The sequence below is a fragment of the Strongylocentrotus purpuratus genome, unplaced genomic scaffold (assembly GCF_000002235.5).
Source record: "Strongylocentrotus purpuratus isolate Spur 01 unplaced genomic scaffold, Spur_5.0 spur5_scaffold_13, whole genome shotgun sequence".
NCBI lineage: Eukaryota > Metazoa > Echinodermata > Echinoidea > Camarodonta > Strongylocentrotidae > Strongylocentrotus > Strongylocentrotus purpuratus.
In genome coordinates, this window is record NW_022145598.1 from 349,287 (window position 1) to 374,420 (window position 25,134).

Sequence of the window (25,134 nt, forward strand, 5' to 3'; positions counted from 1 at the left end):
AATATACAGTTGAGCGTAGCGGTGTAAATATTCAATGAATAATGGCAGGCTTCGAGTTCTATGGGTGCTAAAAAGACGAAATCAACCAGGAAATACGTTATATTATTAAACCATATAGTCCTAATGTACCTTAGGATTCAAATGTATAAATTCTTTCCACAGGACTTACCTCAACAGACTTTTACTTTGAATCGGTTTATCTAAATTCATGTATTACTCCCCCACCCCCCCCTCCCCTAAAAAAAGAGACATACAAACCTATAGGCATTTTCCATTGAAGCAGAATCTTATCATTTCGGGACTTACTTTTAACTCCATAATACTTATACTGTATGTATACTGATTTCAAAATTTTATAATCCCCCTCTTTTTCTCATTAAAAAATAAATGTATATAACTTTAGTGGCATATAGAGTTGGTTCTGCCATTGATGGGGGCACTGTTACAGGGGGAATAAAAATGTATATGAATAAAATGTCTTGCTGTGAGGTGGGGGAAGGGTGGGGGATGGGTTATCACCTTTAATTTTTATGTTGCCTTCTCTCTTTCCTTTTATGTTTCTGTTTTTCCATTTGATTTGGGAAGGGGTGAGGACGGCGGCATGTGCCTTAATTGTGGCTCTTTGTTGGATATCTCTCATTCATAACACTCTTGATTATAGACTTTGTTTCATAACTTTCACAAGTATTTAAGTACCTTCAATACACTTCCATAACTGACATGCATAAATAATACTGCTTACAAAAATATTTTTCTTTACAGTTTGGATTTATTTACAACTTAAACGAAGCATAATAATATTCATATACCGAATTAATAATCAAAACGATGTCCACAGAGGTTTCTGCAGTATGATGATTTCCAAATCACCTATCTGATTTTTAGTGCTACTAATAAACTAAAACTATTAGGAGTGTACGAATATTAAACATAACAATAAGTAAATCTGAACATATTAAAGAAATATGAAATATTAAATATAGGGAACTTCAAAGCTTGTCAGGATTTTTACACAAATGACATGGTTTAAATAAGCATATACAATCAGTGCAGATATATAACTAAGAGAAATAACAAAGCTAAAATTAAAGACAGACATATTACAAACTTCATTTGATTTAGCGAGATAGATCGAGTGGTCAAGGGCAACAAGAGTTCTTTGGTCAGAGTATCATGTGAAATCATAATCCAGTATTTCTCAATAAATGCATACATTCCCAAATTCCCTGTCGTAAAAGATTTGAAGATTAACTTGTTGCAATGATTGATATGGTAAGCTACTCAGTGAAATCATTGCATGTGATTGGCTATGAGCTCAATTCTAACAGAATTATGGAAGTTGTTATTGAAAATCAGGTTATTTGGAACGGGCCCCTATCATACCTGGGGGGCGTTTCACAAAACTTGTCATCAGTGACCAATTTTTGTTATAAGCCACTGAAATCCTTGCTTCTGATTGGTTATCAGCAGATTTGTCATTGATTTTTGTCATTTGTCATTGAAAAAAGGCTTTGTGAAACGGGTCCCTAAAGTATTGGTCACAACCTTGTGAAGAAAATAGGATATTTAAGGGCCTTGTTTTATAAAACTTGTGAACAATAACAAGTTAAATGATCCGTATAAGCTCCTTGCATCTGATAGGCTGTGAGCAAGTCTTTTTAATAGAAGAGTCACCAATGTTATTTATAACAAGTTTTTGTGAAACAGGGCCAAAGATGAGTAAAATCAGCTGAATAAAATAGCAGCTCAGAGAGACGGAAGGAAGAAAAAGTAGCAGAAAGACTTCGGTGATGAAGAAATTTGTCGCAAATAATAATTTCACAAATTATAATAACCCTGGCAAAGTAAAGAGTCTAAAAAATGAACACAAAAGACTTTTTAAAAATAGCCTGAGGTAATGTCAATAGTCTCGTGGGTCACCTTTTGAAATGTATGAAATGACAATGACACGTTACATAATCTAAACAAGAGTTCAATAGGCAATGTTGAAATTTGCCTAAAATTGGTTTCTTGAAAGTCTCTGCGATCTTGTGAGTTTCATATCAAATTCTGTGGTAACATAAATTCAAAAACTGGTCTTAATTTGTTTCACAAACATATTAAACTCACAACTAGCTCCTTTAAACAGTTATTATTACATTGATTTGTGACCATGAAACATTCAATTTGGTGCGCATTTGCTATGATGTATTACTATTTCTGCTGGTTTACAATTGCCGACTCATTTCTAAGTATACCGCTAGAAAAATATCCTTACTATATGACTTTTCTAATTCATGTACAGTCAAAAAACACCTTTGCTTGTATAAAGCAGATCAAATGTACACGCAACACAATGACAACTGCTTTTATAAATTAATCCAAGGCAATTTCACTGTAGCCTTGTATATCATCTATTGAAATGATGTGAGAACATAAAAATGAAATATAACGTAATCCAAACATGATTTCCATGGGACATTCAAAAGGTGTTCACATTGGCCTTCATGAGTTGTTTCTTCAAAAACAGTTGTACTTGTGTTATACATCAGTACAGACAGAGGGGTGATAAAATGTACACACAACAAAATGACATGTACATGTATATTGCAAAGAAACATTTTGTCAAGATCCAAGGTACCTGTGTACACATTCTGTGACATTCTAATAGCTTCTAACAAAATACAGACAAACCTGTCTTTAATAGCATCCATATAAAAGCAATCCGTCTATAATGGTCACCTATATTGTCTAACTCTAGGAATAATGTGTTGTACAACCTGTCTAGAATGACCATATGTTTTTTTAATACAGTGTTCAGTAAGTGGCCTTATAATGGACATGTTCGACTGTAAACTGGTTTATTCAGGAATAGGGCATAGGCCTATTAAGTTCCACAATGTCTTTCTGGGGAAAAACTTGATTTTCTTCTATAATAATCATATGATAATACTAATTTTGTTTACCCAGGGGAGTTTCATCAGCATCAATGCTGTTCTTCCAGAGGGTCCTGCAATTTGCATTCCCTCAGCAACTGCCAGGTACCCATTAACACCTGGGTGGAGAGTGGCAACTGTGGATTAAATGTCTTATAATCACACATCCTTTATTGAAACCGAAATTCAAACAAAAATTATGTATTAACTCTGAAGCCTATGATGACTGCCAGAAAAACAAAACGGGACAATATGATATCTTCTTCTCCTTCTGTATTTCGAGGTCTGGTTTAATTATATTACAACAACACTGCTGTTATACCAATAAGTGAACTCTTTGAATACTAAAAAGCTAAAGGGGTATTCCCCCATTATTGAAACATGTACAATCATTCTGGTGGTGTGTTTAGTATGCTAGTATTATAACGTTGATAATAAGCAGGAGAAAGAATTTAAAAAAAAAAATAATAAAACCCAAGAAATGTCATCGTTTTAACCAATGCTAGCACATATCCAATTGTACAAGGACTAGGAGAACCTCATCTCTCATTAAAAAAATATGCTTTAGGGAGAATTGGCATACAAGGCAGATACCTGCATTTACATTATATATGAATATATTAAATCTCTAACATACGTATATACACATAACCTGTTTATTACTCATGAAAACATTATAACTGGTCTCATATTTTCTTTTCTTTAATGAAGAAGAAGAAATTTAGAAAAAAAATATGTGTATAAACCTTTATATAATTGTTTTTATAGTTAGTAACGTACGTAAATGATTGACCGATCCCCTGTTCTAGGACAAATTGATTTGTTAATACCAGTAAAACCATTACGGTACTTCTCTGAACCTTGGGCACATAACAAATCAACTTTTGATACATACACAAATTAATGCAAACCAATTTTAGCTAGTTTCATGAGAACAATTTGGATTTCAGCATAATGCCTGTGCCATTCATACATTGAAACATAAAGAATTTTATTTGGCTGCGTTTGCTTAGATTTAAAACAAAAACATGTTGTGTAGACTAGAGCTCAGAATTCACACAAAACTTATCTTAATATCATGAGATGGTAGCGATGATTGGTATTAAAGATATCAAGCAATAATAATAACAATAATAATAACTTTGATAATGATAATTATAATGATAATTATAATGATAATTAGACAACAAACTATTGTGCAGTTTTACATTATACTGAAAACAACCCCTCATTAAAAATTGACCCACCACCAATATACTGGTACCTGATGTGAACAGGGTCTATAGACCAACATAGACCCAACCTGGAATGCAACAAGGACATATAGCCTGGTTCACACATGCTATGATAAATCACCTAACAAGTATGCATCAGCAAAACATTATATATTATCTTCTTACATCTTACTTCTCCCTGTGCCACATTGTTACTATCATGCGAGAGATATACCAAAGGCTTCAAGATTATTGACTGTTTTCAGAACCAGATTAATTTATACCAGTGTTAAAAGGGTTGCCATGGAGTTAATCAAGACCCAGAAATGAAGGAATATTACAAAGACATTTTTTCGCCAAAAAATAATCCTTCCGTCAATGAGTGCATTTTGATTTGTGTGAAAATTGCATGTTCGGCAAACAAGCTACTGTAGAGAGAGAGATGAAGGAAGCAAGAATAATGCACTTTACATTTCTATTATATAACAGATCAGTCAGCAAACTTAACTAACAGGAACTTCTGTTGCTCACAGCTTATATTTTCCTACTCCAAACTTGCCATTCATTTACAGGCAAAATGTTTTTATTTTGTTGTAGCAATTTTTGGAGGACGTGTACCGAGTCAAGAGCTCACAAGAATGTATTTCATGGACTTTCATGCCACATGAATTGTGGAAATGGCCTTATCTCCCTGCACATACAGTGTATGAGTACCACTCTAAAAGGGGCAGAATCTGTGAATCAGGTAAACATTAAACATGCACAGTGATTAAAGGTTGTTGATCAACGTACAATAGCATGTACTCTACGGAATATGTCTAGATTATGTCATGAACAGTTCTATGAACAAAATCATTGTCTGCCGGGAGACAAGGGGGTGATACAACTTTCTAGATCATAGTAGACACTTTATTGTATTTAGAATCATGCTACATAGATGTACATGTACATGTATGTTTAGTCCATGTTTCATACATGTACATGAAGTCCAAGCTGACTCTATACCAATTCATAAAGTACATAATGTAGTATAATGGAATGTCATTTAAATTGGTATTGAAAGCATAATTTCACTATATATTTGGGAACATCAATTCTCTAGTAGAGCTAGAAACTTAGAAAACTCATGAGGAAAACTAAAGTTTCTTTGATTTGATATGCTACTCATGTATCCTCTCTCCAGCATCTTCACGCAGCCAAGCACATGTACATTTGTATCCAAGGAATATAAATTATGATTGGTATACCTCAACCATCAGCTACTCCATCAACACTTAAACCTACGCCTCAGCAGCAACATATTGCATTTTTATTTTGTTTCTATTCTATAAATCATTATATATATATAACACCATCACTCTATTGAAGCACAGGGATGGATCATTATAACACCATCACTCTATTGGAGCACAGGGATGGATCATTAGTATTCTCTCTGAGCAATGATTCAAAGGGTATACAAGGTCATCTCTTATTAAATATACATGTACTATAAAAAGGGAAAGTACTTTAACTACTGTATTTTGTTTAAATAGTTTTTACAAAATGATTTTAAACTAAAGAATCACATGTGGGTTTATAAGGGCAGAAATAACTACACTTTATGGTAGGTCTTCATGTACATATACAAGACGGCCCTTTCAAGCCCAACTGTACTAGAAGCACTACCACAAAATCTACTCTAAGGCTGTCTCAGGTCAGCTTTAGCAGTATGGTCCCATAACTCGCTGCACTGTTGGTTTTCGCATCAAGTCCTCTGTGAAGTGGAAATGAGGTATTGGGTTATGCACTGTTGGCAAGTTGACCATGAGATGGCGCTATGCAATACAAGGTACGCTAAGGCAGAAAGTACATGTTTCCTTCCACCATATTCTGGAACATTTTTTTCCAATTACACAATAAATCGTTTCTAATGTACCTACATACGACAGTGTATCTTTTGTACATTCTACATACATGAACATACTTGGAAATGAGTTATCTATACAAGCACATTATATATAAGATATTGCCTATTCACAGAGAGAGAGAACAACATTAACCGGTCAGCTTTGTGCTCTATCATTTGTATAAACATACATTTCTATACACACACTGTCTCCCAGTCTTACACATGTACACTGCTGTCATTAGATATGCTGTACAATCTATAATAGACTCTCATCATATATGTGGGGGTAGAGGTGGAGGAAGGCTATACACTTTTGGATGACATCATAGACCTAGGTTTGCAGCAAAGAGAGAGTCAATGTTTTAGGCCAGCCTTCTAAGGACTTGGTGCTTTTAACTCTTTGTTGCCAGGAACTGAACCAGTGTGCTGCCAAATTTATCTGTGTACAAGATTATATAGACACTGTATGTATCTGTGGCAAAAGTCAACACAAGCAGTCTGTTTCATGTTCTATAAATCAGCAGAAGTAGCAAAGGAGTTGACATATCTTTCTTTCCTCCTTGCTAGAGGTATGTCTGCTCTAGCACCATCACTGTGCAATAGTATAGGATATCTTCCATAAGCTTCATGTATCAACATCACTATGCTTTTTATGGAAAGCAGTCGAATCATGAAGCATTCTTGAAAAGGCCTTGCAGGAAATTCAGCTTATAAGCCAATGATGGTGGAGGATGATCGATCTAGAGGGGTGCAAGATGCGTTCTATGTCTAAGGCTCTATGTCCTACCTGCATGTAAGACTCCAATATGCTACTACAGTGTCAGGTTTACATCCAAAAGTGCACAGCTTACACCTTATTCATACATGGCAAGGTAAACTGCTTTAAAATATAATCATGCCAAGCCGTGATGCAAGCTATTAACCTTCATATAGCTGTACCTTGTATCACACAAATACAAGTACGCATACAAGTTCAAGTTTTATTTGTCCACAGCTGCTTCACAATCATTTACATGTATAAAGATGTTTATATTTTATTTTGGCGTTTGTTTTGTTTTTTCTTTAAGCAGTTTACCAAGTAATGTGTGAACAAACTTTTTCCACCCAATCACAGTCAAACCTGTCAAAGACTACCTGCCTATAAAGACCTTTGATGCTCTTCAATGGTCTTTCTACCCAGGTTTGACTGTATTAATCATTCAAGTACAACAGAGCAGAGGGGGTGAGTCCCTGCCCTATCGTACGCCTACATACACACACACTGCACCGTCCACTCAGCGCACACCCTGCCCTATCATCATTTCCATAAGTTAGTGCTGAGCGTCTGTCCTGATGACATGCCCGTTGCTCCCCATCCTGCTCCTCCTGCACCTGCAGCTCCAGCTATGGGTTGCTGTGCCCCGAAGCCTCCATGCATCCCTGTGGCAGGCTGAGGAGGGTTACTGGGCATACCCCATCCACCAGGCTGCTGCTGTGGCTGCTGCTGGGGCATCACTCCTGGAGCCCCTCCGACTCTCATGTTCTGCATTTGTGCTTGGACCTACAGCAAAGTTAAGAAGACAGTGGGAACTTATTAGATCTCTTGATCATGAATGTTACAAATATTATCTATTCATGAAAAATCAGGTTATTGATGAATAATCATTTGATTCTTGGATACCATGAATATCCATGAATCCATGAGAATCCATGAATATCCATGATTCCATGAATAACCATAAATATCCATGAATACCCCTATTATATTTCATTATATTTCATGAATATTCCATGAATATTACATGAATAATATATCATGAAAATCCCATTTTGAATATCTATGAATATCCTAAGAACTTCCTATGAAAATTTCATGAATTTTCATTAATATTATGAGTATGATATTTCAAATACTTTACAAAAAGTGTGCATTGCTGCTACAGACACATGCAGATGCAAGGAGAATCAAACTTGTATGTTAAGACTTCTTACGAGAGAAAAGAAAAGTGGTCTTTATTTGCAATTGGTCCTTAAATACAGGCTCGTTAATAGTCAAAATGAAAAACCTATTCCGGGTAAAAGACAGTGATCACTAAAGAAAATTCAAAATCTCTTTTTTCAAGAAGAAGTCTCATGGAAATGATAATGTGGGATGAAAAAATAGTTCTTCAAAAGATCAAATTATTGCCCTTTGAAGTTTTGTATCAAATCACTTCATGTAATAAGCAAGTTTGAAGTACAAAATGAGAAGAAAAAAACAACAAATCACCCCTCTATCAACCCACAGGCCACACATTCAGCTATGGTACAGTGGTACTTTCCAGAGAAAGTGATTGAAATGAAACTGTTTGTGAAAACATTAACAAAAACATTCAAACATTACATGCAGATTAAGACATACATTTATACATTCTACATTCAGTTACAGCAACAAGAACAATATACTGTAGAAATAGGGAACATCTACATTGTACAAGAAATTGGTGGGAAGCACTGAAGAAAGTTTGACAACATAGAAACATAAAACTTTCACAAAACTACGTTGTACAAGAAATTGGTGGGAAGAACTCATGAAAGTATGACAACATAGAAACATGAAACTTTCACAAATACATGTAGGGGTAATTTTCCTGACGATCCTCACTTGATTTAGCAATCTAAGATAATATTTGATTTCTCTTTCTTTCAACAACCCAACCAAAATCCACTCTTATAATAATATACGCCTGTATAATTTTTTCTTTTTAAAGAATATAAACTGTTTTTCTATGTAAAATGTGGAATAAATAAATTAAAAACTTCAAACTTCAAACTTCAAAGTGATATCATATATCAAATATCAATACCAAAATATCAAAAAATGCATTTGGTTGCATGAACATTATATTTCAATTTCAAGGGTCCCCTGTGATTACAGTTTGATAACTGAAAAAGCAACCGCAGATAAAATTAATCTATAAATATATAATAAATTAATAAGTCAATAAACAGTACTACAGTGCAATTAGATTTGTTCTTATAATCCCAAATATAAATTCATAGTCACATTATTCTTAAATAAAACAAAATAAATTAATAAAACTGTTAGTGCTAAATTAAAGTTGTATACCAAGTTATTCAGGTATGTTCAAAATGCTTGTTCACATGCACATGCTGGATATCATAGAACCCATAAAACCCCAATACTACTTCTTCCCCCCCCCCCCATACATGTATATATATATTTATTCCTTCATACAATATATTACAAATCTGAATAAAGAAGGAGAAACTGAGAAAACTACAGATGCCCAACTTCACAAAGAATTTCATAAGAACCTTAGCTCCCTCAATCAAAGAAAAAAATATGCATACATACATTTCAAAACTTTAATATTTTCTTTCAGTGATTAAAGTATTGAAATAGCGAACATACGGCTTCTCTTTCATCGCAGAAAATAATGAGTTTTTACAATTGATGGATGTAAGAGTTTGGCAAATAACATATGTGATACTCATTCTATTAAACTTCAACTTCAATGAGCAATGCCTTAGTAGTTTGAAGATAAGAATCAAAATGATTTTTGTCATATTCAATTTTTGAAATAAGCCATGCTAATAAATGAGAAATTAAATATAATGAGAATATACATTCAATTTGTATATGCATATGAGAAATGCATGAAGAAAATATGCAAATGTGAAAGTGCATAGTATGCAGCATGAAAAGCATGAAGGAAGAGCTATGTAAATTAATGTCTTGCATTATTCATAAGCCAACCTGGTGCATTGTATCATACTGCTGTTGCATTTGCATCTGTTGCATATGCCTGAGCTGCATCTGCTCCCATTGATACTGTTGCTGCTGCTGCTGCTGCATTGTGGGTAGGCGGACAGGAAAACCCAGTGCATTTTGGGTATATAGAAGAAGTAGCCATTTAGTGTGTGTGTTGATTATTTGTGTTTTTTGTTTGTTAGGAGGATACGGATACGAATAAGACAGAACAAACATCAAGGGAAACAAAAAGAAAAGATAATAAAAACAATGACGTAACAAAAGTAAGGTTTTTGTTAGTAATCTAACAATATCAAAAAGTATACATAAACAACAATAAAGTTGACGATAAGGCTACCAGTTAAAGAATAATGTGAGTATTTGACAAAGCATTGCAGTGAATGGGCGACATTTCAGGATTAATACAGACATATTGTTCCACTATGTGTTTTTAGTGCACAACGTGCCATACCGGTAGGCAATAATCAACCAATAATATAATGTACCGGTATTCAATACATTTTTTTCTATAATTTTATTTTTCTTTTAACTTTAGTTTGAGCCACTATCTCCATAACACATATTCCATCCAGAAAATTCCATGTCTTTTCAATATAAATGACACAGGCATGAAATATCAATAAAAGCACTTTGGTCTGCCCCTGATTTGAATTATTTGGAAAACAGTTAGTAAATGAATTATTGCACCTGAACATAACATTTAAAATGATGTTAAAAATGACTGATAACTCTCAAAAATATTAATCTTATCTATTCTAACCGCGCTAACTTACAAATAAAACTATTCAACAAAGTATTTTTGCACAGGCCTCTAGATCAATGATTAGGACAGGGCTCTAAGCTTACCCTTTTTTTACATTGAGTCCAAATGAGAATTTCTAAGGTCTGCATACATTGGACTGTTTAACTTTAAAGATTTGGGGCTCTAGTGTGCAAACGTACAGAGCCCATGTTCAGTATACCCTCGTCAAAATGTTATGCCCAAATCATGGAACTTTGAATATAGGAGCACTCCTGCTTGAAAGAATATGTGAAATCATACTAGCAGATTAGCAGTTGTAGTTGAGACACAGACATGTATATATCGAAAGCTCAGCACATATTATCCTAACCTAAATTTAAATTACGGTATGTCTTATTGTTAAAACTAAAGCAGAGTGAGAAAGGCAGAGATGCCAACCTCTTGACACAAAAAAACAGACTAAATATCCTAAAAAATCAGATTTTGGAGAGAAAAAACAGATTTTCACGAAAACTCAACACTACGCCGACGGGCCAGTAAAATTTCAGAAAAATGTTTTACTGGTAAGTACGGTCAAGTAAAATGTTTACTCTTTCATTAAAATTGAATGAGAAAATTGTAAAGCAAAGTGTTTTTTTTTTTTTGGGGGGGGGGGGGGGGGTTGCAGGGGTTAATTTGTATATGTTTCTATGCGATTCAGCTGTTCTTTTGGGTTTAATTTATTTTTTATTTTAAGTATTTAATATCATATTTAACTCTTATTATCATACTAAATACGATTTAATCATATTGGTTGGCATCTCTGGAAAGGGTTAAAGACAGAAAGAGAGAGAGAGCATGAGTGAGATAGAAAGAGAGAGAGGGCAAACCTGTTGTAGGGCTTGGGCCTGTGCTTGTTGCTGTTGTTGCTGCTGTTGCTGCAATAGGTTGTGATAAGTTGCAGTTACAGGTTAGAACACAAGTTATGGTGAATGCACTATGAACATGACGGACAAAGAAAGAGGACAAAATATACAGTTCCTCAATTCTACCATCAACAATTGCTGTGGTAGACAAAGGAACATCCCTTCACTGCTATTATGTACAATTGTGTAGAACAGCTCAATATGCATGTGACACCTGTTTACATAATAACAGTGAAGGGATGTTCCTTTGTCTACCACAGCAATTGTTGAGGGTAGAATGAGGAACTGTATATTTTGTCCTCTTTCTTTGTCCGTCATGTTCATAGTGATGGGATATTGTTAATCATAAAGCAATGGCACTGGTAATACATGAACATGAGTGGAGTGAATATCATCTGACATCTACATGTTCTTAGGCATGTCTTGGGTAAAAAGTGCCTGGGGCATTACATGATGTAGTTTCTCTGCCTATTTTTCTTTTTAATAATATGAATGACTTTACTTAGTGAATGATATTTACTAAAAAAACACTCACAATGCATTCATGGAGCTGATGTCGAATGTTGTAATACTATTATATTTTCAAAAAAAGATATCATGAATATCTTTATGTGTGGAATTAGTGCAGAGCATTATTAGCAAAAAGTAAACACACTTCAATTTTTTCAAAGTTGCATTAATTACACAGCAAACATGTTAGCTTTCAAATGTTTCACACTGTCTCATACTTAAAGGAAACCAAAACCTTCATACTAAGTTACTTTTATTATAAAGTTTAAGATATTTGAAAAATATCAGTGAAAATTTGAACAAAATCGGGCAAGGAATAAGGAAGTAAGAGCTTTTTGAAATGACTAGTCACTAGAGGGCGGTATTCAATTTGATGACATCATCTGTGGACAACTCTCCATGCCTTTTGTACATCAAATTTCATGTTTTTTGTTCTTTCTTGTGATTGAGATAATGTACTACCCTGAAAGCAAGATATAGAATGCAAAATGATATTCTACTTCACATGTTATGAAGTCGGATCAAGAACACAAATAAATACGAAGAAAACAAAAAAATTGTGAAATTTTATGTACAAAAGGCATGGAGAGTTGTTCACAGATGATGTCATCAAATTGAATACCGCCCTCTAGTGACTAGTCATTTCAAAATGCTCTAACTTTCTTATTCCTCGCCCGATTTTGTTCAAATTTTCACTGATTTTATTCAAATCTTTTAAACTTTACAATAAAAGTAACTTAGTATGAAGGTTTTGGTTTCCTTTAAGCTGATGATGGGAGTCTGATGAATGATGTTATCTATCCTTTATCTTCAATGCAAACTAAGTTAATATATATCACTCAAATTAAATTCATGATCAAAATTAACCTTGAATAGTGACAAAGTAATGATATATTTAGTACATTAGAGAGTTCCTTTGGAACTTTCCATGGATTAAGAATGGCCATGAAGTTGTAAATAGATAAATAATGATTCCTTTATGAAATTGAGAATGAATCATTCAAGTGGTAATGTATGCTACAGTGTTCTGACTTACCTGGTGTAAGAACGCTGCTTGTTGCTGCTGTTGTTGCTGCTGCTGTTGCTGTTGTATATGGGCCTGGTTTGGATTGTACATTCCCATCATCCCTCCTTGATTACCCATCATGCCCTGCGCTGCTGGCATCTGCTGTCCGGCACCCATCATTCCCATGTTGTAGTTGTTTTGTTGCGGGAACCCTGCATTGGTTTGTTGCTGTTGTGGTTGCATCTGTGGCATACCACCAGCTTGATGTGGTATACCACCCTGAGTTGCTGGCATACCACCATTCATCATTTGGTTTGGCTGTTGTGCTGGAATGTACATACCCCCTGTAAGGATATTTGTAAGGATTGTTTTGTAAAACAGTTGTGAAGCTGGCATACAGAGAAAGAACAAAGAGAACCAGCTCACGTATATCATGTGAAAGCTTCTCCAACTAATACAGTCAAACCTGCTTTAGTGACCACCTGTCTACAAAGACCACATTTTTGGTTTCCCTTGAAAATGGCTTTGCAATGAAACATTTACTGAAGGAACCTGTTTTTTGTTCTTCCCTTGGGTGGTCGCTGTAGACAGGTTTGACTGAACCATAATTTTATAGAGATGTTGGTACATTGAACATCTTTACTACAAGATATATATGGACATTGCTTCAGGGTTGGCCTGTAATTACCAGGTGGTGAATACTGCCAAGAAAAAAACAAGAGTAAAAGCACACAAGTACTGCAAAACAGGAGAAAATTACTCTATTATGAGTAACTCTATGAAGCATTATATCATTCCCTCAATATACAGATTTAAAATTTTTTAAATTCAGTTTATGAAGTAAACACATCATGTATGCACTTCTTTACTGTATATCAATAGTGACATTGTTATATTTACCATCTTTACTTGAAAAGATTTACTTAAATGTACCTATACACCTATCAGAGAAAATGGAAGTACTACCACTGTATCAATGAGATTGAGGGTGAATCAACATTAGATCAACAAAAACTGATCAACTTCCACTCTGAATGCAATTAATGCATACAAACTGTCCAAAAATAGACCCTGAACGTTCTTCAACAAGGCCCTGACAAATTGCCTGCCTGTGCAGGATCTTCACGAATGTTAGATGAAATCAGACCCTGGAATCGACTTAACTACAAACAGGGTCAAACACTACTAATACACCAACAAGTACTGATAGCAAACAGACATCCGTTTGCAGCCGATGTAACAAAGGAATTTCACTTTACCTGGAACACCGTAGTTCTGCTGGCTCTGACCCGAAGACCCGTACAGCGCCAGGATTGATTCTTTGGATGTCTTGGACGATGCAGACTTTGAGCTGTCTTCCGAGCCGAAGAGAGACTCCTCGATGGCGGGATCTGCTGCCGCTGCTGGGGGCGCATTGGCATTGTGGGCAGGAGAGATCTGACTGGCAATGGGCTTCTGAGGTGTGTGTAATCCAAGGAGATCACCGTTACCCACCGGTAATGAAGGGGTTTCTGATCAGGTGGAGATGAAAAGGAGGGAAAGCCAGGATATACTTAATAGTCTATAATCAGCATTCAGTAATTGTAAGATATATGTATATGGAGGTTCTTTCACATGGCATATGAAAAGTATTTTTGTATTTTTAAAAGCCTTTTGCTCTATTACTTTTTTATATTTTTGTCGAAAGCTATGCTTTAATATCTATGATGTTATGACTTGTGTTTTGTATTAGGGACATACCTAGTCCAAAGAGATCCAATACATTTGAAGACTGGGTGGGTGGAGCAGCTGCGGTAGTGGCTGGGGGTGCAGAGGCTGTGGGGGCGCTCTGTACAGCTGTGACTGTAGCAGCCTGAGCAGCAAGGGTTTGTGCAGGTGGACCTTGTTGCTTCTTGACAACGGGAGCATTCTGGAGGAACAACAGATTAAAGTAACAGGAAAATTAAACAGGGTTTAAACTGTATAAATCATCAAAATATATACTGCTCTGTTTGTTTGTATACTAATATACATGTAATTGGTATATTCAGAATATTAGCTTCAAGAGATTGAATGCACTGTGAATATACTTTGAAATTATCATAAATAAAGTAAATAAGACTTTTTGTGGGCAAAGTTAGTATTTAAAATCAATGAATATCTACTTTAAAGTTTGGCTGGAATCCATCAATCTAATTAATTTAATTTAATTTAATTTACATATTCCAGGGGTGATAGTGAGCACTAAAAAAAAAATAGGTTTTTTGTTTTCCCCTCCACCACGCCTCCCTTGAGTAAAATAAAAAGAAGAGGTTTCGCGGGGAAAAAATGGCATATAACAACCTTCCCCCCTTTTGAGTAAGAAAATTTGGAAAATTTGGGAAAAAATAGGGCATAATAGGGAAGAATAGAGAAAATAAAGGGGAAATCAGGATAAAATAGGGAAGAAAAAAAAAATCTGGTAAAAAAAAAAAAAAAAAAAAAAAAAATCTTGATTTTTTTTTTTTTTTTTTTTTTTTTTTTTTAAATCGGGAAGAAAAAAAAAATCGGGAAAAAATCGGGGAAAATAAAAAAAATCGGGAAACCGATTTAAATCGGGTTTTTATCAGGCCTGATATTCTCCACTCAGGGGATGGACTGCCCTTATCAGCTATAAGCTTGGTTCTTGAGATAAGCTATTTTTGTATACAAAATGAGCCTGTGACCTTTGACCTTGTGACTCCAAAATCTACTTAGTTCATTGGCTTTGCAAAATACATACATGACCAAGGTTTGGCGGAAATCCATCAATAAGTTCTTGCGATAATGCGATCATGAGAACAGACAGACAGACGGACGGACAAACCCAAAACATAATGGCTACTTCATTGTGGAGGCATGAAAATGTGTACAAGTTTTTAAATTTGTTACACTTTCAGTACATTTGCTGAGGAGAAATGTGTCCCTTACAATCACTGCATATGCTTGTAATGCCTTCTTGAATGACCTATATATTCCTAGTCTTTATTTGAATTCCTTCCTCAGGAAAAGGGAAGGAAGCTGAACGTACAGGAAAATAGACTTGCAGTCTTCCATGTATTGCCTGAAATCTTTCGCTGTAAATGCCGTCTTGAAAAAGAGACTTTGTAATCAAGGATTGAGTTCCCTATACAGTGTACATATACCAGAACAAGCAAGTCAGGCATGTGGTGCCAGGTACACTGGGTGGGAGTCTGAGGGCAGTCAAAGGGGTGGGGGTAGTCGAAGGGGTAAGGGTAACTGTCCAGATACAAAACTTAGATATTCTCAAATGGTGGTGTTATTCTCCTCTGGAAGTAAATGGGCACGGTTTTTTGGGAGAGAGGGTTGGGGTAATCTAGGGGGTATGTGTATTTGTCCAGATACAAACTTACATCTGATGGTCTTGGAAGGGCGATGTTATTCTTCTCCTGTTTCTTAGCTCTCCTCTTCTCCTTGTCTGCATCTTGAGTTTCTCTGTTATCTACTTTCTTAACCTAGAACAGATTTAACAATATAACAAATAGGCCACATGGTATTATAAAGGGTTGTTAAAATGAAAGAAGTGATAATGCATAAGAATATATCTTGGAATGAATTATCTATTGATTTTAGCATTAAAAATGCAGCATTAGCCATTTGGTCACTTTAAATGGTAAGTCCAAGGTATTTGGTCACTTTAAATGGTAAGTCCAAGGTATTTGGTCATTCTGCGTTAGCTGCCAATGATCATAGAATGGAATTTGATTAACATCGAAAGTACTTCCATTTGCTTTTTGGCTAATCAAAACTAACAGGAGCAGAAACCATGTTTACAGGAGCTGAAATGGCTGCAGTAAAACTTGCTGCTTGTAGCTTTCAACCAGTTATTAAATGAAATCTTAAAATTTGTCAGCTTGACAAGTTCCAAATTATAAAATAAGTTCATGTCAATGACATACTTCCAGCCTGCTCATCGCATTAAACTGATGTACTGTACATGTTGGAATAGCTCAAGAGGCATTGGGGATATCTTAATATCTGCAAACGGGAAGTTAAGATTTGATGAAGAATGCATCAGGCTTGGAGCAAGTTTGCAACAAAACAACAAATATTAACATTGACAAATCAATTTGCTGATAGCAGGAGAGCCGTTAACTCAACGTACAGTGTAAACCTTTCAACAGACCCTCCACAGACTATACTCACCCTGGATGCTTTTGGTTGTTGCATGGTTTTGTCGATATACTTCTTGTGCTCATACTTGCTCCTGATAAATTGTTCTAATGGACTGGTGATAGATGATGATCGTGGTCAAGGGAAGCATGGTTTGTCAATACTATTACACATGAAATACATCACTGAGGATGTTAGAATTGGGCTTGCTTTTTAGTCTCTTTTTTTGTCAGGCAATGTTGCCTTTTTCTGATGAAAGAGTACACTTACATGAACATATTCTTTGTCTGCTCCATAAATTTCTAATGTCATAAATTCATTTGAGCAGCAGCAAACCTATTTGGGACTCTCTTTAAATGGACTGCTATATAATGTATGACAAGCCATCAACAATGATCCGTTTTTCATTTGTTGATACCTGAAAGTGGCTATTACTCGCTATTGGCCCACATATACAAAATAAAAGTCTACCTTTACAACAGTCCAAAACTCGCAACAATAACCGGATCACTGTTTTCAAGAAAAAAGTGCTACGGATGGATAAATACTCATTCTGAAATGTGTGCTGGGCTAGTTAAGTGCTAATGACTGGTTAGGAGTCAGGAGATATATCTCAAGATATGCCAATCAATTAAAAATCTTGTATACACCAAGAATGGGAATTACATGCCATAACCTTTAATATACAGATTTCAAAGAAATATAATGCCATTTCCGCAAAACATTTGCACACAGAACTTGTGCGCACTCTATAAAGAATCAGGGATTTGCCACTACTGCAAAATAATATTCATTGATGCCATAATTTTATGAATAAACAAAGAATTCAAAGCAATTATTGAGAAAGGATACGAGTCCGTCTGTGGCCGTCTGAAGTTTGGAGGGAGATTACATTCATAATATTTCCTTGCTTGTGTGTTTCCAATGCTCTCCATATGCTGGAAATAAAAAACAAGTAAATAAACAGATGAGATTAAAAGTGAAACAATGAGAAACATGATTTGGTTTCAAAAGCCATATAAGTCTCATTCCCATAGTGTATGCTGTGGTAAGCGCCAAGTCCAAAATATAATTACATGCGTATTCCCTTTACAGTTCTCTATCTTATACTAATGCAGACATACGCATAGGACCTTGATTCTTTTGTTGTGCCCAGCTAGCTACAGGTACATAGTTTTCCGACCCCTGCCATCACTCGTCATGTGTAGAATAATTTGTAAAGTTTGCTGCAGTGGTTTACCACATCAGGGCTCCACATTAACTAGTTTTTGGAAGGGGTCTTGATAGAATTCTGTAGAGTATGTATTAAGCATGAGCCCTAGATGTAGACATTTAGAAATTTAGGGGAGTAATCAGATTGAGTCCTCCCCCCCCCCCCACACCCCCCCCCCCCCCCCCCCCCTCTCAACTCTAATGGATATAGCCACTGAACTATTTTACCAGTATTTGCTCCTCTGTCCAAGAATCCAGATTGACTGATTTGACTTTTGTTATGTGCACACCGAGGTTCCGATGGATTCCAGCGCATCGTATGCAGAGGAAGAGACCCAGGTTCCAAGAAGCCCATCTCGGTCCTGAAAATATATCGAGAAGTGAAAATGGTTGAAATCACGTTTTTACTAAAGAAAATTACGATACAGAAATAAAAGTAAAATCAAAAAGTAAAAAATCCGACAGATAAGTACTAGTTACATCAGGGGAAAAAATACACGGGGGCTCGGGGCAAATTAGCCCCCGAATGTCATTAAAGAGCCCTCCAAAATTGCATAGAGTTCAATGCAAAACAAAATAAAGAGTGTTATGTTCATGCAAGCAAGCTTGAAAGTAGCCCCCCCCCCCCCCCCCCCCCGAGTTAATGTACATAAACAATGGAGAAATTTTCAATAAGTATACCAATTTTAAGGAAAACCAATTACATGTACTACATTGCTGACAAGGAAGAATAAAACAGCATTATTTCTCAATACACGTACTGGCAATATTGTTTTAATAAGCAAACAGGCAACAAAAAATCAAGTACCTAAAAACAATAAGCAAGGGCAAAAACTACCGGTACCAGTACATTGGAGATTTGCCAGTATTATTTGCCAGTATGTAAAAAAAAAAAAAAAGAACATTAATTTTGAGCCTTACTATGTTGCAAATTTAAGGATTTTAATCTAACAATGTACAGAGAACAACATGTCCTGTACATGTACATGACTATGAGCAGCAAATCCAGCAATGCCATCTTTCAACATTTTTTATATACCTCACTTAAGAAATCCAGCCATCTGATTGGTCGAATTGCATTCATAAACTTCAACTGTTCCTGTAAAATTCTCGGTAACCATGCATAAAACATTTCACTATTTTTAATAACCATGGTTATTAAAAATAGTTGGTCAGCGTCCATGGTTACCCCATAGGTTTACATGTTAAAAAATGGTTTGAGCGATGGAGGACCGTATGTGTGCGAAGAATCGGTCGGTAATTTCAATACAATTGAATCTCGATCGATCTTACCGACAATTTTATCTTGCATTGTTGACATGAAGACGAAAATAAACTTCCAAAAACAAAAAAACAACATCTGCCGATAGATCTTGATATAATTTCGTGCCAATATGCATTGCAAAAGTAAAAGAAGGGTCCGTTTAATGAAGCTTTTGCGAAGCATTCATCACGCAGAGCCGGTTTCAATCCATTTTAATGTATATATTGTACAAAACTGCCAAGCATTGTAACATAACGCGATGGCCGAGTGGTATGAGGCGCTGGTTATAGATGCATCACTTATTGGTACGCAAGAGTTCGAGTCCCGTCGTCGAAAAAAATAAAAAAAAATTATTTTTTATTTTTTAGTCTTTTTTTTTTGGCATATAAAAGTATTAATGACTGCTTTAATATTCGAGAAATAGTTGTTTTCATACGCTCTCGGGAAGGTTACAATTGGGCTATTCCCCTCGGCAAGCCTCGGGGAATAGCACAATTCTAACCTTCCCTTGAGCGTAATAAAACAACTATTTCTCTCAAAGCAGTCATTAATACTATAATATTTTTATGGACAATGCCATTTGATGACACACAGCAATAATCTGTTTCATGAAAATCTAATAAAAATGTCTGCCAAGCTTTATTACTTATTTTCAGTCTGACAATGATTGAAACAATGGGAGAATACACTGTAGGTAATGAACTCGGGTGTTCTAACATTGAGAAATATGCGTATGAAGAAACAGACAGATATTAAGGTATTGGAGAGGGATCGACAGAGACGGAGAGAGAGAGAGAAAGAGAGAGAGAAAGAGAGAGATAGAGAGAAGATTTAAAAATAAAGGAGGAAAACACTGTCTTCTAGTACAGCCATACATGTACTTTTGTGTACACGTACAGTACATGTACATATGTATGTACATGCAATGTACACATTACACCATGAAAAAAAGATGAAATGTAATTCTGAATGAAGACTCCTAGATGTCGACACGTCTGAGCATTCAGGAGGTGGAATCTTAATTTGAAAAAAGGCAAATTTACATTGCAGAAAAACTGAAAAAACAATTTGAAAGAAAAAAAACATTGTTTCTTTTTTTAACCATGGAGACTATTGAAAAAAAAACTTAGAAAACGTCTGTGAATTGTAATTTTAAGTTTTTGTGTGCATGCGTCACTAATTGCTGCTACACTGTATGCGAATGTGTGCGGATAGAGTTTCAGCAAGGCGTTTAAAAAAAAATAGTCCAGAGGTTGGGATTTTTAATTCATTTTTGTTCTTTACATACACTGTACATGTACTGTATGGGTAGCTATAGGTACAATGTAGTTGCCTAGCAACTTACGACAAAACTCTGGAATGGGAGAAAAATTACATTTTTTTGCTGGCAGTGTATGTAAAAACCCCTAGCCTTTACTCTTTAAAAAATCAAATGATTTGTTCCATACAGACTTACTAGCTACATCTAGCAACCTTATCGCATTATATTAGCCCATATCAATACTTTGTACAATACATGTGTACAGTATGTACTTATGTAGTGTATTAAACTCAACCTTGCACAGACCAGGGTGAATACAGCTGCATAATACAATACATAATATGCATGTACACGTAATGCTCACTAGATCGCAGTGATAGTCTGTTTTGACTAGTAACAAGCCTTGAGGGAGACACTACATTCTCAACCTCGTCGACAATGAATCAATGGCTTTGTACATGTATATATCTACAGACAAATAATCCCATCAAATTTAACACAGGGACAAAACAATTACTTACATGTAAAAGCAAAACAGACTGTCGTTTTTTAAATATTAAAATCTGTACATGTACTACACAAATCATTCTAAAATTATTTAAATCCTGATTGCACTAATGGCACTACATGTACAGTAGATGAGGTTCACTCAAACATGGGTCTTGTGAAAAAATGGACCTCTAATATTTTGGCACAGGATACAAAATGAATTTGAAAATTCAAAAAATAACTAAATAAAACAATTTAGACAAAATTTCTTTTCTTATTCACACCAGTTGTTCCCAAAAATTCAAAGCATATATTTCCTACATAATTTGTTTTGCCATGAATGTACTATTTGTATTTTGTACTATTTATGACTGCAAGAATGTCAACACGGAGTTGAGCTATGGCAAGGAAAATCCTGAAAAAAGACCCTAAAATGCATCATACAGTTAAGTTGGTATAAAGTGGAACCGATGTACATGTTAGCCTACAGCCTGTAGGCCTAATTTTTGAGTATTAAATGCATCAGATATGAATACGCTAATAAAAGTGACATTTTATGATTTCAGTCCAAAGTTTGGTGGCACTAACATGCCACCAAACCTCGCACAGGAGACCCTATGGCCAGCTTCTGTCTCTGAAGAGAGGAGCCGACCCTACCCCAATAATTAATAAGAGGATGACAAATGAAAGAGACAGAAATTTTCGGTCTTGAATACCTTGAATACCAAAGCTTCTGGAAGAAAGCCGTCTCCAGCTGCCAAGCTTCCAGGTCTTCTACACATGTACTTTGTGTGTCATCAAAAAATTTAGGCAATATTGCATCAAGTAACTGGGGACAAACTTGTGACACATGTACAGTACAGTCCATGTCCTGTACATGTACACATGTACAGTACCTTAATTTCCAGCAATCTTTCTTAAAGGATCAACGTTTGGGAGGTTTTCAAAAGAAATCTATCGTCCACAATGCGAAACAGTGCAAAGCTTCACAACTAACATTTCTACATGGGGGATATTTCTCTCCACCACACATATTCCAACTGATGCAAAAACAAAAAAAAATTTAAGGGGGAAAAGAAAAAGAGAGAGAAACCTATTTTTTGTTTCATTTTTTTTTTTTACTGTTATCCACATTAATATTTATACCGGTATTTAAATTAAAAAAAAGAAAAAAAAAGGGGAAAGATTTTGTCTTTAATAACCGTTAAAGCATGATGTAATTAATCAATATAATATTCTTTCATTCAGCTTAATCAATGCATGCCTACATGTACATAAATGTGAACCCTAGTTTGCTTTAATTAGTGAAGGACTCTACCACTAGTACCAGTAATAAATAGGTGTACTACATGTACATGTATGAGCAGTAGGGGCGCTAGTCCGAGAATAAGGATCGTCCACATTTAACAAGGATCATCTTTGTATAAACACGGACATACAAGTCTTAAAAATAAGGATCGTCTGCATTTTTACAGACGAATCTTAGTTCCGACCCGCGCGTTGGCGATGCAAAAAAGGGATTCCGCGATGATGCGCTCCTTGATGCATTTCACATTCACTTTGGACAGAGACTTTCACGTTAGAACGATAAATCCTCGGGAAGACGGACAACCCATAAAATTAGACAGTGAACTGGGGACATTACACGGAATCCGTTGTTTGCATTGCCAGCGTGCAGATCACCTTTTTAAGACGAGATTTGGAGACAGGCGATCCTCATTCTCAGACCAGCGCCCCTACTGACTAGATATGATTATAAATTGACATGTTTTTTTTCAGAGTAAAAATTGTCTGTGGATCAGAGTCTCTGAGGACTTGGAGTTGGATCAAGATAAATGCCAAAACTTAAAACACCATAATCCATCCTGATGTCTTGATGAATATGAATGACACATGCATTGGGAATGTACCGGTATCCTGTAAAGAAAGGAACCGGCATTCAAAACCCATTCAAACACCATGCCACAAAATGCAAACACACACTGCACTGATTCACATTGATAATGACATGCAACCATCCATTCCCGATTCCATACCTTTTGCTTCACAGTCAACGCAGTATTTATTGTCTTCCTCCCGTAACAATCTTGACAACACTGCCTGGTATTTCTCCTGATGTTTCTGTTTCTTATCTTTCTCACTTTGCGATCTCGACATTTTGATTCTGATGTTTTTTCTAATTCCTTCCAAATCAAAAGAAGCCGGTATTTCTTCGACTCACACGGAACTATTCAATGCAATTATCTCATTGAGATTGTGTACACCCACTTGTACACCGGAAGTGCTATGTGTCAATATGTGAAAGGTTACCGTAGTATGTGGGCGGCCACCGCGGATCGGAATATGCAAGAGTCCTATGTCTGCTCTGGCGTAGCCCCCAGTTTGGAGGGGACAGGGAGGGGGGTATTTTATGGGATGGGTGGGAGAGAAAGAGAGGGGGATTATCAGTAAGAGATTGCACATGAAGGTGGCATAATTATAGTACCAGCTTGTATACTTGCAAAGAAGACGGGGGGGGGGGCTCTTTTTAAATCGAGGGGAGGGGGCAATGCGCTCTATGTACTTTTTCAATCAATATAATCAGAAAAGCGCATACTTCACCAAATATGTGCAAATTTGCATATATGTCACGACTCGGCCTCTAATAATATCTTCCTTCATTGTCATTTTATTAATACTTACAATACGTTATCAGTATAGGCCTACCTTCCTACAGCGCTAGAAACAGCCATATTACTTTTTCTGAAAATAAGAGCCTGTTTTTATTGCAATCCTCCTCTTTCTCTCTCTCTCTCTCTCTGTCCCTATCTGTCTACCCTTTCCCTCATTCCTCTCCCTCTACCCCTTTCACTCTGAACCCCCCCCCCCCTCTTCTCTCTCTCTCTCTCTCTCTCTCTTCCTCTCTCTCTCTCTCTCTCAACCTTTTCTGCCGATTGGTAGCCATTTCAACTTGCAGGATATCTTCCTGTCAAGGCAGAGAAACATTGTACACAAAGCACTTCACTTTCAAACACATTACACCTGACAGAAAATCAGCACAATAAGTAACATTTCTAATGCATGCAGTGTGTTCACCTTTATTCATATATCACTCCAAGTACAACATTTTCTGTTGTGGCCCAGAGCTAGAACGTTTGAATATTTACAATATAGTACAATAAAAGCATTTTTATATTACAATCAACGGAAAGGATCAAATGTTACATATTTAACATTGACAGAATAGAGAAAAATTTAGATATATGATTCACTATACATGTACATTAAGTAATTAACCAATGCCAACTGTGGTCTTTCGCTAAATTCTAGTTTGACACAATATACATCATACCCATAGCCTATAATTTTCACATGTTCGGTAAACAAACCATTTGAGGACTATATGTCATAAAAGCAATGACAGTTCATTCTAAGAAAATAAATATAAGAATAATTTATCTATCATTTTAAAGATAAGGGCATACAAATTGGCAATGTTGTTACCATTATTTAACAAATAAATTGGCAGGCATGATTCCTCTGTTCTGTTCTAATTTACAATGTAATTCACTCTCTCTTCCAAAGTAATGCAGGTAAAATACCTAGTCAAGTTATTATAGTCCATGTTGCATTCACGTACATGAACAACATTATGAGGGACTTAATAAGCAGGCTATGCACAAGTGGTTATTGAAGTTTACCGTAATAATTCCTTAGATAGATTAAAGTTACTAAAATGAGTCAGAAATTATTTCAAATAATGTGTATACCAAGCCATTTTAGCATTCTTTATCAGGTGTTTGTAAATGCTTATTATACATTATTTAAATACAATTGGAAAGCTTGAAACGTATCACACCA

At 35.7% G+C, this 25,134-nt stretch overlaps 1 protein-coding gene across 5 annotated transcripts; it reads right to left on the bottom strand.

Annotated features, from left to right (window-relative positions):
* Positions 1-749: 749 nt before the first annotated feature.
* Positions 750-23,570, bottom strand: LOC591243 (stromal membrane-associated protein 1). 5 transcript variants are annotated; one of them, XM_030982662.1, is made up of 11 exons: positions 23,331-23,570; positions 18,509-18,642; positions 17,921-18,006; positions 17,102-17,183; positions 16,309-16,410; positions 14,678-14,846; positions 14,197-14,448; positions 12,968-13,281; positions 11,386-11,424; positions 9,760-9,852; positions 750-7,560 (listed from the first exon to the last, which is right to left on the bottom strand). In XM_030982662.1, exons 1-11 carry the CDS (start codon positions 23,449-23,451, stop codon positions 7,318-7,320), a joined length of 1,635 nt encoding a protein of 544 aa, XP_030838522.1. In that variant the 5' UTR covers positions 23,452-23,570; the 3' UTR covers positions 750-7,317. The 5 variants fall into 5 exon arrangements, with proteins under 5 accessions (XP_030838522.1, XP_030838521.1, XP_030838525.1 ...); XM_030982661.1 differs by having other exon boundaries at positions 11,386-11,433; XM_030982665.1 differs by lacking the exon at positions 9,760-9,852 and having other exon boundaries at positions 23,331-23,568.
* Between the last annotated feature and the right edge of the window lie 1,564 nt (positions 23,571-25,134).